The following is a 16,009-nucleotide window of genomic DNA, read 5'->3' as shown; positions in this document are numbered from 1 at the left end:
GATGTATTTTTGCAAGTAAGGCCCAAAGAACCTGGTGATTAATTGAAAGTTTAACTAGTACAGTTATTGTACAAAAGGGGTAGTTGCAAAGTCTCCCCCCTTTTCCCTTGACACAGATCCAAAGGCCCAAAGTGATGCCCGGGGCCTTTCTTGTATTAGCCAGGGCAAATTGCGCATACAAAGCCTGGGGACTCACTCGACTTTATCCTCTGGAGGCCAGTGACGTGGAACCACACCGTTTCCTGGGCAACACCATTGTCGGGCTCTCCGGGCGGGGGAGGGGTAACTAAGGACAACGGCTGGATGAGAACTCCGGAAGAGAGGCAAAGTCAGAGAGGGAAAATGGGCAGCACGTGTCACAACCCAGGCCAACGCGAGTGATTCGAGGGCTCAGCACGAGGAGAGAGCGGAGGGCGGGAAGGGCCGGAGAATGCGCCTGTGATTGGAAGGCCGGGAGTATCGGGACGCTTGTGATTGGGCGAGGCCAAGACGGAGGGCCGCTTTTTGAACCGCGTAGGGTTCTGGGTAGCAAGGGCCTTGGAAGGGTCTTAACCGAAAGGGGTAGGGGGAAGGTCGCCAACAAACGGCTGAGCTCACAATCCGGGCTGGGACCAGGCCGGGGCGTCCCCCTCCCCCCATGGAGAGAGCCAGGCCAGAGCCGCAGCCTCAGCCGCGCCAACTGCCACGGGCAACCCCGCCGCGCCCGCTCCGCCCTGCTCCTCCCCAGCTGCCGGTCGAGGGCGCCTCCTTTAGGGCTGAGGCCGCGGAGCTCCCGCCGTCGCCGCCCACCCCGTGCGCGGCCGCCATTGGGACCGTGGACTCGTCGTGCAGGGAGGCCCAGGCGTCGGGTGTACAACCCGCGGCACGGCGGCTGCTGCAGGTGAAGCCGGAGCAGGTGTTGCTGCTGCCGCCTGGGCCACCACTGGCTCAGGCCCGGGACGAAGGCGTCGTCGCTTCTCCCGCGCAAGCACGGCTGCTGCAGCTGAGGCCCGAGCTGCTGCTGCTGCCACCGCCGCCGCCCGCGTCCGACGGCGCCCCCTGCAGACCCGAGTTGCACCCAGTGCAGCCCCGGGCGCTGCACGTCAAGGCCGAGAAGCAGGAACAGGGGCCCGGCTTGGATCCGTCGGCGGGGACGCGAAGGCCTGTGGAGGCGGGCCCTAGAGCCTCCAGGGCGGCCAAGGTGGAAGGCCCGGGGCCAGCTCTCGACTGGCGCCGAGGGGACGAGAAGAAGGGCAAGTTGGAGGCGGAGGAGGTCATAAGGGACGTGGCGAAAGGCGGGGAAGGCAAAAACCTGGCGACCATCAGAGAAGGGGTCATCAAAACGGAGGAGCCCGAGAGACTCCTCGAGGACTGCAGGCTGGGCACGGAGCCCGCGTCCAATGGCCTGGTCCATGGCAGCAAGGAAGTCATCCTAGCCCAGCCATCCAGTGCCTTTGGGCCACACCAGCAAGACCTCAGGATCCCTTTGACTCTCCACACGGTCCCCCCTGGGGCCCGGATCCAATTTCAGGGACCTCCACCTTCAGAGCTGATACGGTTGACCAAGGTCCCCTTGACACCAGTGCCTATTAAAATGCAATCTTTACTGGAGCCTTCTGTAAAAATTGAAACCAAAGATGTCCCGCTCACCGTGCTTCCCTCAGATGCAGGTATTAGACGGCAGGGGAATCTGGTTTCCAAACTTCGTCTATGTTGCCCCATAGCTGACATGTCAGCAGTTCAGAAGCCTAAACTAGAAAAATAAAATCATGGAACTGATTCATTACAGGGCAGAGTCTGCACAGGTATCACTTCCAATTGACTTGTACATATACCAGTAAAATACACTAACATGTTCCAAGATTCCCAAACATTTTTTAAAAAATCTATTTTAAGGCCCAGTGAATGATGAGATTTAGAGGCGACTAATGTTTATACACAAAATAGAAATATTCTCACTATAAACACAGTTATTTCAACCCTCAGTTTCTATGCTACACTTTATTATAGTAGCTCAATATTTTTACGTGTATCAAGAAGAAAAAGAAATTTTTAAAGATTTTATTTATTTGAGAGAATGAGAAAGAGAGAAAGCACAAACGGAGGGAGGGGCAGGGGGAGAGGGAGAAGCAGACTCCCCTCTGAGCTGGGAGCCAGACCTGAGATCCAGACCTGAGCCAAAGGCAGACGCTTAAACGTCTAAGCCACCCAGGTGCCCCAAGAAGAAAATTTTAAGTCTTGTTTAATGAAAAAATGTTTATAATCAAACAGGAGAGTTTATACTGAATTTGGAGGTTATTTGTCATCTTTAAAAATGAATAGTAAACATTTTTCTAAGAGAAAACAGTACATGATTAAATGTAACACTTTAGTATTCTAAAAGCTAAGGATTTATAGAAATATAGAAAATGAAAATACTGTAGAATAAGCTAGAAATTGTTTTAAAAAATGTAGTTAGCAGTAACAACTACAAATATTTTATTGCTATCCATTATTTATGAATATATAGTTAGAAAATTCTTATTTTAAGATTTAATTCAGATAATTTTATGCCAATGAATGTCATGGAAAATCATATCAGTTCATATTTTCATTAACTTTTATATTTACTGTTTTCTTATTTTCCTTACTGACCCTTTATCTCCATCTCACCCTCTTGCTTTTATAAACTTCATTTTCTAAAGGAAAGGGAAAGATTTCTATATAATACTTATTTAATCCTTTGTGCATTTTAAAAACTCATATATCAAGTAACTAAAATAAAGAGAAACAGTAGAAGTTTACAGACAGTTGTTTTTGATGAATTAGGTAAGAGATGTGAATTTAGCTACCTTTATTGTAATTTCAACTTGTTCTGGGACTCTCAAAAAGTCACTTTTATTATTTTTCTTTTATTTTTTCTCCCAGGACATAGGGTTAGTGTCAATGACCCACCTTGGCAAGAGCTTCACCTTCATAATGAAATAGAATATAGTATTATATTATAAATATTTTTACTTGAACGGACACTACAGGGGCATGTAAATGAGTTCCTTTAAACGTTTAGGGAACACCTAGCTAGTGCTAGGATTATAGTCATGAATAAGTCGTAGTTCCTGTCCCCCAGTAATAGAATATTTTTAATGGGAAAGAAACTAAATTAATTACTGGTAGAGATATTACCAAAGCCCAAAGAAGTAATAAGCCAACAGTTTACTTTGTCTTCAACATTATTACTCCTACAATATCTTCAACAATATTATTCTTTTTGAGGAAAAGAAGAGTTATTCTAAGCTATAGTTTAGAATGCTGAGTTCAGGGGTTATGAGGCATTCTGGAATACTGACAGTTCTTTGACTATATTTTCTCCAGTTAAAAAATAAATATAGATGAAGGTGCACTTCACTTTAACATTATGTGTGTGTGTGTGTGTGTGTGTGGCACATTAATTCAGTCTCTTAATTTTTGTCATGTAGGAATACCAGATACTCCCTTCAGTAAGGACAGAAATGGTCATGTGAAGCGACCCATGAATGCATTTATGGTTTGGGCAAGGATTCACCGGCCAGCACTAGCCAAAGCTAACCCAGCAGCCAACAATGCAGAAATCAGTGTCCAGCTCGGGTTAGAGTGGAACAAACTTAGTGAAGAACAAAAGAAACCCTATTATGATGAAGCACAAAAGATTAAAGAAAAGCACAGAGAGGAATTTCCTGGTAATCAAATGAAATAAACAAAACTTCTTTCTAATTTCTTTTAAATTTATTTAGGTAAAGATTAGGTTAGGTTAAGAATGAAAGACAAAAATGCATTTTTTTTTCTAATCTGATATGTACAATAAAGAGAATAATGGCTAATATTATAGTAATGATTGAGTTGATACATGGCATACGTTTTCTTAAATAGAACCAAGTAGAGGAATATCTGGTCTTATATTTGCCAACTAATAACAAACCAGGGGACATAATTTTAGTGTGGTTTTGATTAAATATACAGATATGAACTTAATAAAGGTGAAACTCCAGAGTTCCAGGCTACAATTTTACAAATACACTAGAAAATGAAGAGTTAAAATCATAGCAACAGAAACAAATATGCATCATACACTTAAAGACAATGAGAATGCAGGGATTGACACCATGCTCCATTTTAATGTTATATGGTTATGAGAACATAATTATGTCTTCTAACTGCCAAATCTATCCTCATCATGATGTAGTTTGAAACAATTTCTGACTTACTCCCCAGCCATGAGGACATTTAGATTAAGCTTGGGTAAAAGCAAAGTGTATGGCCAATATGATCATGCATGATGGGAAAAGAGTTATTTTTTTCTAAAATATGAGCAGAAATGTTTTGGGTGTCAGAGGCAACAGTTACAGAGAACCAGTGATTCCCCTGGTTATACAGTGGCTACAAACTGTTAAACTCCACTCTTCTGACTTTGGAAGGAAATTGGGTTGTTTGTGGACTTGGGATTGCCAAGTTTAGGAGAGTGATTCTTCCTAAGCCAGGTATAAAAATAGTGACTGGTCATTAGTGACCATTCCATTGTAAGATAGAGACAGTTATATCTCATAGAAAGTGAGGGAACAGGAGATGAATAATATCTTACAGGGGCATTATTTTATAAGTAAAGGAAAAGCTTTGGGATTCAAACTCAATGTCTTTAATGTTGATTTTACAATGGGTTCAATATGTGTCTTTGGTTATAAGACATTTGCCCTAACTCTTCCTTTGAATCATGGGTTACAATATTGACCACTAGTTAGGAGTTATATGGGTATTAAAATGCACAGAAATCACATAATTAAGTTAGAAAAGACACTTTAGACAATAACTTATTTTTTTAAATTTAGAAGTATTTTGGATTCTTTATTGTGAAAAAGAACTATTTAAAGGCTAAATAGGGTCTTTATGTTCAAATTAAAAATTGCTTATCTTCTTCTATAGGTTGGGTTTATCAACCTCGTCCAGGGAAGCGAAAACGCTTCCCTCTAAGTGTTTCCAATGTGTTTTCTGGCACCACACAGAATATCATCTCTACAAATCCTACAACAATATATCCTTATCGCTCACCTACCTACTCTGTGGTAATTCCCAGCCTACAGAACACCATCACTCATCCAGTTGGTGAGTTTGTTTTATTGTAGATTATGAATTTTTAATAGGTGTATGAAAATTTTACCTTAAGTTGAAATTTTGTTTCTGTTAGCTTAAGAATTTTTAGAACAACAATATTAAGGAAAAAAATCAAGAAGAAAGTAAAAACATGAAATTGGAGAAGGAAAAATTTCAGAGCTTGCTATGTACTGTATCATCCTAGCACATTTTTATCTCATTAAGTCAATCTAGCAATGTAGTTTGGTATTCTCCCTTGTTTTGGTGAATATTTCCAACTCAGATGTTTTCTCAGTCTATAGTATATTCCACTGCCATATTTGCATCCCTACCTACCTACCCCCATTACCTAATGTTTATTAAGTACCAAATATAGGTCAAACTCTGTGTTTGAGACAGAATACAAAGGTATCTTTACAGTCTCCTATCAAAGAGCTTATATGGTAGTTTAGAAAGGATAGATACCAATACAAATAATTTTACTATTTCTTTGATAAAATCTATAGTACCTTGTCTGTTGTTATTTCTACAACCAATGCATTATGTTCATTCTGTCTTTCACATTTAATGCCACATCCCAAGCTCTTCTCCTATTTCTTGTTTCCAAAAGTGATTACAGCATGATAGTCCAGAATTCTTATCTTTCTTTTATCAAATGTCTTTGATGCTGGTTATGCCAGCATTTTCATTTTATATTAAATATCAAATTTGTTTATTTTAAAGTCTTCCAGAACTCTGGTGGAAGCTATATTTATTTTAGTCTGGCTTTTAAATGTCACTTTATACATATATGAATTTTCTGGTGAATTATTTTGTTCTCTACATTTTATCTCTAAAGCCCGAAATTGGTTTGCCTTATTATACTGTTACTCAGTTGACATCTTTCATTCTTCTGAATTCATACATTTTCTCTAAATTTTTAATTTAAAAAGTTTACTACTATTTCAGTTGTTTGGTAGTAGACATATGGTGCCTCTTCGGTTTACCCACCTCTTCTTGTTTAACTGAAACAAACAGAAAACCTACATTTTTCTGATATTATTATAATCCAAAAAAAGATGGTCTTCTCTTTGCCTTAAGATCTATTCCAGCAAAGTAGCATGTCCATGAGAAACAGAAATCTGGCTCAAAAATTCCTTGAAAAGTGATATAGCTCTTTATTGTAGGTTTTCTTGAGGGGGCAGGGAAGGAAGAATCACATGGTTCAACACACAGTAAGTCATCTTGGGGCTCCTCATTATCGTTTTCTCTCTCCAAAGTCCCACTTTTTTTTTTTTTAATCAGTTGCCTGTTTGTCCCAATTCTCCATTTCCCATCTCTGTCTCTATGTCTCTGCCTGTTACTCTATTTCTCCTCCTCTCCTTCTGTCTCTGCCTCTTTTTCTCTTTGTTCAGCCACATGCTGGTCCTTCTCTCCTTACTACCTCCATATAGCTTTTTCTTTTAGAGAAATTTGGTCTGTCCTCAGTTTCTGCCATTCTTCACTCCTTCGCTATTTATCCCAGTCACACAACAAAAGCCTCGGTGCACCCTCTGTCCAGTCAGCACAGGCAGTGAATTCTTTCCCTTTGGGAGAGGTGGTGGGAGAGTATTGAAAATTAATAACTTTTTTTGTTCCTGTCATACTATACTATAGATCTAGAATTCTGCTCTTTATCTCATGTAATGATTAGATTATGCTAGCTGCTTTACAAGCACCTAAACATAATGGTTTAAACAGAATTATGGTTTATTTTTATCCATTTAAAGTCTAAAATAGGTATTTCTAGTCAGTGTATGGCTCTCTTTGAAGGGGTGACTCATGGGCACAGACTTCTTCCACCCTGTGGCACTGCCATCTTTAATATGTGGCATCCAAGGCCACTGGACTAGTGTGCATGAACTTGCAGAAGGGGAAAGAGCTTGGAAGATAATGCATGAAAGGTTTTCAGAGGCCAGTCACCGAAGTGGTGCACATCTCTTGTAGCTTCCATTGGGTAGCTCTTGGACCCATGGCAACTCCTCTGACTGCAAGGGAGGCTGGGAAATGTAATTTAGCTATGTGCTAGAAGGAGAGAAAACAGGTGACTGGCTAGTCTTTTCCATACCTTATCTAAAGTTTGATACATTAGAGCTCTACCTTTCCCACAAGTCTTCTCTCTTCACTGACAGTTTATGGAGATGACTCGATGTTGCAGACTTTAACTTCCTGCTTAGCAACCAGAATTTCGACATTTAGGACATCTTCCTTATACTTCTATATAACTCTCTATGCATGCATTTTATTTTTAACCTCAGACCAAAACAGTGCCTGACATATGTTAGTTACTTGGTGAATACTGAATTAAAGGAATGCATGATTTATCATCTCATGCCTCATACTGCTTTTTTTTATAGAAGTATCTTTGGTTAAAAAGAACATTTCATGTCAGCTAAAAGATGAGTCCCTTCCTTCTTCAGTAACTGAAATAATATCAGTTGGTCTGTATAGCTCCTTTACTTTGCCTGGGAAGATCATACTTCTTTACTGAGGACTAAGAGCTTCTTGAACTAGCTATAGGGAAGCAAAACCTGTGTCAGAGGAAGATTTTAGGAGCAGATGTCTTGAGTGCAGTGATAATTCAATTACAAATCAGCCTGGCTTCATAGTTGTTTAGAGAAGGGAGTTTTCTTTATACCAGATCAGTGGTAAAAGTACTATCAGATATAGATTTATTTGTTAGGGTTTTTTTTTCCATCTAGTCATAGCTTTCTTAACTATTATTAGCCAAGTTCTGTGCCAAAAACTGGGATGCAGACATGAATGAAAGTGTTCCTGCTCTCAAGCTTCCAGTTTTGTGATTGCGGTAGGGGTGGCAGACAAGCAAATATCAGAGGTTTATATTTCATGGTAAGTTATAGATTTATATGTTCTGAGGGAACATGGAAGAGGGAAATTACTTTATGCCTGATCAATCAGGAAAGGCCTAGGGCCTGTGCCTCACAGATGGGAGGGCACATAACCCTATCAACTACGAGCACCAGGACAGCTTCGCTTACACCCTGCCCCTGTGTTATCTGTGCTTCACTGGCTCAGGGGCCATCTTTGAAACAGATAGATTAACAGATAATTACCAGATAGTTAGTAACAGATAATTAGTAACAGATAAGTACCTACCTGCAGGTTTAAGAGGAGTATTATATGCCTTATCTGGAGAGAAAGAAGGAAGGAAAGGCCTTCACTGGGCAAGGCTAAGAGAAGATCCACATTCCTTTCAGCCTCTCACAGAGACATATTTCTAATCATAGAGTCTGTTCTTAGACTGCATCTTCTATATTAACAGAGATCTAACTGCACTGGAATAAACCAGATCATGACTCTCTTGCCATGGCTTCTCTCTGTATTTCTTTGGAAAAGTTTAAGTTTAGGCTAAATGTGTCATTTGAATAACTTGGTAACTCAATTAGTAGTCCTCTCTTGTTCAAGAACACGATTGTTTCACCTACCTATAAAATTCTGCCATATTTGTTATGCCTCACTGCAATAATACTACTTTCATATCTGTCACAAATTGTTGACCTGTGACAAGTCCTCTTCTCACCTGGGAATTTCCTTCTGTAATCACATTGACATTGAATGCAATAAAGCAAAATAATTTTACTGATTGTTTATTTTTTCAATCAAAAAATTAAATGTCATTTTAATGTCAGATTAATATAGAGAAGTATATGGGATAGAAGTAAAATGACCCATACACTTCCCTGAAACCTCAATATTCAAAGTAAGGTTAATATATTTACACAATAGAAAATTTAACAGTACCAATAGATGTATAATAAAAGTCTAGCTTTTCTTTTTGCCACATTGCCCTGTCTCTTCTCCCAGATGATTGTTCCTTAAAAGTAATCACTATCTGTAGTTTCATATTATTTTTTTAAAGAAATATTTATATATATGCATTAGCATCTGTATGTATTCATCTTTCACTCAATCACTCAATTTTATTCATTTATTTATCCATTCAGAAATATTTGTTGGGTGCCTGGGTGGCTCAGTCATTAAGCATCTGCCTTTGGCTCAGGTCATGTCCCGGGGTCCTGGGATCGAGTTCCACATTGGGCTCCCTGCTCTGTGGGAAGCTTGCTTCTCCCTCTCTCACTCCCCCTGCTTGTGTTCCTGCTCTCATTGTCTCTGTCTCTGTCAAATAAATAAATAAAATCTTAAAAAAAAAAAAAAAAGAAATATTTGTTGAGGACCTATTCTGTGCCATACAGAATTTTGAGCCCTGGAGATACAGCAGAGAGCAAAACAGAATAGGTCTCTCCTCTCAAGTCACTTAGAATCTAGATGGGAAAGAGAGACAAAAAATGTAAAATAGGTAAACAAAATGATTTTGATTTGTTCAAATACTATAAAGGAAATAGAGTAGTGTGATGTGGTAATGTTAGTAGGTGAGGTGGTTAGTGAAGGCTTCTGATTGTACAGCTTATTAAATTCTGAAAAAAGAAAAACATGGAGCAACTCAATTAATGTCAGACCTATGCTATTTTTATTTCTAAAGGTGATGCCCCACCTGCCATCCAGCTGCCCACACCTGCAGTCCAGCGCCCAAGCCCCATCTCACTTTTCCAGCCCAGCGTCTCCAGTACTACCCAGGTGGCCGTCCAGGCTCCAAGTCTGCCCCTCTGCCCGGCAGTCCCACCCCAGCACTTTGCTGGGCCCTCCCAAACAGACACTCATCGGCTGCATTCCGAAGCCAGTCGCTCTGTGAAGAGACCAACTCCGGTCTCTCTGGAGAACACCAACAGGATCCCAACTAGTGCAAGTACTGCCCATGCCAGATTTGTGACCTCAACCATCCAACCTCCCAAGGAGTATCCCAGCGTTTCCACTTGTCCCAGAAGTGCTCCAATCCCCCAGGCTCCTCCTATTCCACACTCACATGTCTACCAGGCTCCTCCCCTTGGCCATCCAGCCACGTTGTTTGGGACACCACCACGATTTTCTTTTCATCACCCTTACTTCCTACCTGGACCTCACTACTTCCCATCAAGGTAAGTGAACATTTTTTCTTTCACCTAAAGACACATATAGCTAATGCATTTTTACCTATGAAGGTACCCATTTTTTTATTTTAAAAGGGACTTCCTCAATTCTGATTAGAATCTGATTTAGATTAGAGGCTGAATTAGGGGCCAAGCAGTTAACATAAAAACATGAAGGAGGCTAGATGAGGACTGGGAGGGCCAAAGAGAGTTCATGCCCCATCTCATGAGGTAGCTGCTACTGAGCTATAGCTGATTGTTGCCACAAGATAATACAGGCTCCAATGTTATCAGATCTGATTTTTCAGAAAAATCAGTTATAAGGGTCTTTAAGATTATTTAGTTACCCCCCCACCAATATCTTATTGTATAGAGTTGTGTTTCTCAGACTTACTTTTATATGTATATCATTCATATGTGATCTTGTTACAATACAGATTCTGAGTCAGTAGGTCTGGGGTAGAGCAGTATCCTATACCAGGGTATAGTAGGCCTGATATTCTGCATTTCTAACAAGTTCCCAAGTGATGCCAGTTCTGTTGGTTTGTAGACCAAACTTTGAATAGCAATGGTATAGAGGAGAGTGTTTGGTCTGAGAGGTTTAATGACTTGTTCAAAGTTACACAGTGGTCTTTTTAACAACAACAACAAAAATCCCATATAAATTATCAGTAAAAGAATTGATTTTTATAGGAAAGCGTCTAGAGAAAACAAATTTGTAACTTTTCATTTTGGAGTGATAGAATTTAGCTTCCTTGCAAACATTCTAATAGAGTAAAACTTCTACTTTTCAATTGCTGGTGAGTGTATAAACAGAGATAGTTTCTACTGAGATTGGAATGTTACATGTCTAATACCAATCTTCTATTGTTACTTATTTAGGAAAGTAAAATTACTTCTCACTTAGGCATACCAATAGCTCAAAGAACTTTTCAGGTATATATTATATTACTTCAGTTCATAATAGGATTGCTTGTTTTAAAGTCCTTAGCCCAGTTTGCCACAACCATTCCCCATTTTATAGCTTAGTGATGGTCAAGGGGATGGTGGCTCATGTTCTGGTGTGACTTTTTGCTGTTGGAGGAGGCATTATAGACCTTTTTTTCCTCAAAGCATTATGGTTGTGCATTTTGACTTAATTTGGTGGCTTCCTGAAGAATTGGTTCAAGGGCTTACCTTTGTTTCACTCAACTCAAAACACTCTCAGGGTTTGAGTTGTCTTTCAAGTGGTGTTTGTGAAAAATATTCAAAGGCATATACTACCCTCAGTTTTCTGGTGTAAGGGACAAAAGATGGGGCAAACAGCAGGCAGACTGAAAAGCCTAGAAGAGACTGGGAAAGGAGGTACATGGGGGAATAAAGACTTTGAAAAGCTCCAATGTATACTGGGAAATCCAGAATGGCACACACATATCCAGGGCTAGACACATATTCAGCAAACACCTGAGAAGACTGTAAGCTTTCATCTCTGACTGATCTTTAGGCTCTGTGTAAATAGGAAACCAAGTCTAAGAAAGAACTGTAAACATCCTGGCTAAGCACTGAAGGAGTGCCCCAACTCAGAACCAATCTGCAAAGACTGGGAGAGTGTTTTTTGCTCTCATTTGTTTTGTTTTAAGGAAAGCTCTGCCAAACCACTAAATTAATGGAACAGAGACTTAAATAATCACAAAAGGCAAAGAATAAAGTCTTTACAAAAATAATTTAGAAAAGTCACCAATGAAACACACAAGTACAACTCAAAAAAAGCAACCGTATCGTATCCTGGGGAGGGACAGAAATCTGATTTTTAGAAATACTACATTATAATACTCAAAATACCCAGTTTTCAACAAAAAATTACTAAGCATGTAAGGAAACAAGAAGATACAGTATTTACAAGAAAAAAATTAACAGAAACTATCCCTGAGGAAGCCCAGACATTGGATTTACTAGACAAAGACTTTAAATCAACTGTCTTGAGCTAAAGGAAGATAAAGGAAACCATGGACAGAGAACTAAATGAAACCAGGAGAACAGAGTACCACCAAATAGAGAAGAACATCAATAAAAATACAGAAATTATAAAAAGGAACCAAATAGAAATCCTGGAACTTAAAATTACAGTAACTGAAATGAAAAATCACTATGGAGATCCAGCAGCATATTTGAGCAGGCAGAAGAATTAGTGAATATGAAGATAAGTCAATTGAAATCATCCAATCTGAGAAGCAGAAGAAAAATAGTTAAGAAAAGTGAACAGAATCTAAGGGACCTGTGGGACACCATCAGATGTACCAACGTAATCATCAGAGATTCTGGAGAAGAGATGAGAAAGGAAAGGGCAGAAAGAATATTTAAAGAAATAGTGGCCAAAAATGATCCAGATTTGAAAGAAGATGTGAATCCAAGAAGTTCAATGAATACTAACTAGGATAAATTCAAAGAGATCCACACTAAGATACATTATAATCAAACTGTTAAATACCAAAGATGAAGAAAGAATCTTGAGTGCAGCAAGAGGAAAGTGACTTATCTTGTACAGGACATTCTCGGTAAGACTAACAGCCAATTTTGCATCAGAAACCATGGAGGACAGAAGGCAGTGGAATACATAGTGCTGAAAAAAAAAAAAAACCATCAATCAGGAATTCTATAATTGACAAAGTATCCTTCAAAAATGAGAAATAAAAACCTTCTCAGATAACAAAAGTTGAGGAAGTTCATAACTAGTAGATATGTCCTACAAGAAATGCTAAAGGGACTACTTCAGACTGAAATGAAAAGACACTAGACAGTAACTCAAAGCCAAACAAAGAAATAAAGAACTCTAGTAAAGTTTGCTATATAGGCAGATATAAAACCCAGCATTATTGTATTTTTGGTTAGTAACTTCTCTTTTTTTCCCCTGTATTATTTAAAAGGAAAATACATAAAGCAATTATTATAAATCTATGTCAATGGATACAAAATGCATAAGTATATAATTTATGACAACATAAAGTGGGGATGGTGTTTTATAGAGAGTTTTCATATGCCAATGAAGGTAAATATCAATTTAAATTAGATTGTTATAAATTTAGGATTTTAACTGTAATCACCAAGGTAACCACTTAAGAAAATAACTTTAAAAATACGCAAAAAGGAAATAGGGAAACAAAATAGAACACTAGAAAAATCCATTAAACATAAAAGAAGACCTTAATGGAAAAACTAAGGAACAACAAAAGAATGACATATAGAAAGCAAATAGCAAAATGGCAAAATAAGTCCTTCCTTATCAGTAATCAATTTAAATGTAAGTGGATTAAACTATCTAATTAAAAGCAGAAATTGGCAGAATGTATTAAAAATAGGATCAAAATATATCCTGCCTGCAAAAGACTCACTTTAGATCCAAAGACACAAATAGGTTGAAAAAGAGGAAGAAATAAAAGAAGATATTCCATGCAAATAGTAACCAAAGAGAGATGGGGTGCCTATAATAATATAAGCAAAATAGACTTTATGTCAAAAATTGTTCACAGTAGACAAAGAAGGATATTACATATTGATAAGAGTTAATATATTAAGAAGATAAAGTGATTATAATCATATATGTATGCAACAAAGGGCCCCAAAACATATGAAGCCAAAATTGCAGAATTAAATGGAGAAATAGATAAATTTACAATAATAGTTGAAGACCAAAGTATTTTTTTGAGATATAACCGACATATAACATTATATTAGTTTCATGGTACAACATACATTTTTTTTTTTGCTTGTGATGAGAACTTTTAAGATTTACTCTCTCAGCAACTTTCAAATATACAACATGGTATTAACTATAGTCACAATGTTGTACATTATATCTCTAGGACTTATTTATCTTATAACTGGAAGTTTGTAATTTTTGACCACCTTCGCCCATTTGTGCCTATTTCCCACCCCATGCCCCTTCTGGCAACCACTAATCTGTTCTCTATATCTATGAGTTCATTTTTTTTAAGTTCCACATGTAAGTGAGATCATACCAAATTTGTCTTTCTGTGACTTATTTTATTTAGCATAATGTCCTCAAGGTTCATCCATATTGTTACAGGATTTCTTCCTTTTTCTACAGCTGAATAATATTCCATTGTGTGTATGGAACTTCTTCTGCAGTGAACATGGGAATACAGTTATTTTTTTCAAGTTAGTGTTTTCATGTCCTTCAAATAAATACCCAGAAGTGGAATTGCTGGATCATATGGCAGGTCTATTTTCAATTTTTTGAGGAAGTTCATACTATTTCTTATAGTGGCTACACCAATTTACTTTCCCACCAACAGTACACAAGGGTTCCCTTTTCTCCACATCCTGACCAACACTTGTTATTTCTTGTCTTTCTGATAAAACCATTTTAACAGGTGTGAGGTGATGTCTCATTGTGCTTTTTATGTGCATTTTCCTGATAATTAGTGATGTTGAGTACCTTATCATGTACCTGTTGGCCATCTCTATGTCTTCTTTGGAAAAATGTCTATTCAGATCCTGTGCCCATTTTTTAACTGGATTGTTGTTTTTGCTATTGACTTGTATGAGTTGTTTATATATTTTGGATATTAATGCCTTATCAGATATATGAGATGCAAATATTTTCTCCCATTTGGTAGCTTGCTGTTTCATTTTGTTGCTGGTTTCCTTTGCTGTGCAGAAGCTTTTTATTTTGATGTGGTCCCGCTTGTTTATTTTCGCTTTTATTGCCTTTTGGTGTCAAGCCCAAAATATCATCAGCAAGACCAATGTCAAGGAGCTTACTGCCTATATTTTCTTCTAGGAATTTTATGATTTGGGGTCTTATGTTCAAGTCTTTACTTTTTAATTTTGGGTTGATTTTTATGTATGGTATAAGATAGGGGTTTCATTATTTCCATGTGGCTGTTCAGTTTTCTTTCTTTTTTTTTTAAGATTTTATTTATTTATTAGACAGAGAGAGAAAGAGAGAGCACAAGTAGGCAGAGCAGCAGGCAGAGGGAGAGGGAGAAGTAGGCTCCCAGCTGAGCAGGGAGCCCGATGTGGGACTCGATCCCAGGACCCCAGGATCATGACCTGAGCTGAAGGCAGATGCTTAACTGACTGAGCCACCCAGGCGCCCCTCCATGTGGCTGTTCAGTTTTCTTAACACCATTTATTGAAGAGACTATCCTTTCCTGATTGTATATTCTTGACTCCTTTGTAAATTAATTGACCATGTATGTGTGGGTTTATTTCTGGTCTCTCTATTCTTTTCCATTGATCTATATGTCTGCTTTTATGCCAATACCATATTGTTTTATTATAGCTTTATAATATAGTTTGAAATCAGGGAGTGTAATGCCCCTAGCTTTGTTCTTTCTCAAGATTGCTTTGACTATATAGGGTCTTTTTTTTTTTTTTAATGTTATGTTAGTCACCATACAGTACATCATGTAATGTTCCATGATTCATTGTTTGCTTATAATACCCAGTGCTCCATGCAATATGTGCCCTCCTTAATACCCATCACTGGGCTAACCCATTCCCCCACCCCCCACCCCTCTAAAACCCTCACTTTGTTTCTCAGAGTCCATAGTCTCTCATGGTTTGTCTCCCCTCTGATTCCCCCCTGTTCATTTTTTCCTTCCTTCTCCTAATATCCTCCATGCTATTCCTTATGTTCCACAAATAAGTGAAACCATATGATGATTGACTTTCCCTGCTTGACTTATTTCACTTAGCATAATCTCCTCCAGTTCCATCCATGTTGATGCAAAAGTTGGGTAGTCATCCTTTCTTTTTTTTTTTTTTTTTAAGATTTTATTTATTTATTTGAGAGAGAGAGAATGAGAGAGAACACATGAGAGGGGGGAGGGTCAGAGGGAGAAGCAGACTCCCTGCCGAGCAGGGAGCCCGATGCGGGACTTGATCCAGGGACTCCAGGATCATGACCTGAGCCGAAGGCAGTC

General features: G+C 38.7%; 1 protein-coding gene across 2 annotated transcripts in view; it reads left to right on the top strand.

Annotated features, from left to right (window-relative positions):
- Nucleotides 1-246: 246 nt before the first annotated feature.
- Nucleotides 247-16,009, top strand: part of SOX30 (SRY-box transcription factor 30) — a 27,630-nt gene continuing 11,867 nt past the window's right edge. The window contains exons 1-4 of one of the 2 annotated variants that reach the window (XM_006730472.3): nucleotides 247-1,649; nucleotides 3,435-3,674; nucleotides 4,912-5,091; nucleotides 9,599-10,091. In XM_006730472.3, the coding sequence (XP_006730535.2) occupies nucleotides 638-1,649; nucleotides 3,435-3,674; nucleotides 4,912-5,091; nucleotides 9,599-10,091 (1,925 nt within the window). In that variant the 5' untranslated portion in view covers nucleotides 247-637. The remainder of the gene's footprint in view (nucleotides 1,650-3,434; nucleotides 3,675-4,911; nucleotides 5,092-9,598; nucleotides 10,092-16,009) is intronic. The other variant, XM_006730473.2, reaches the window with a different exon arrangement.

This window comes from Leptonychotes weddellii, chromosome 7 (genome assembly GCF_054177405.1).
Source record: "Leptonychotes weddellii isolate Sample4059 chromosome 7, ASM5417740v2, whole genome shotgun sequence".
Taxonomy (NCBI): domain Eukaryota; kingdom Metazoa; phylum Chordata; class Mammalia; order Carnivora; family Phocidae; genus Leptonychotes; species Leptonychotes weddellii.
Note: the sequence above shows the minus strand (reverse complement) of the source record. Positions and strands in the feature narration are given on the sequence as shown.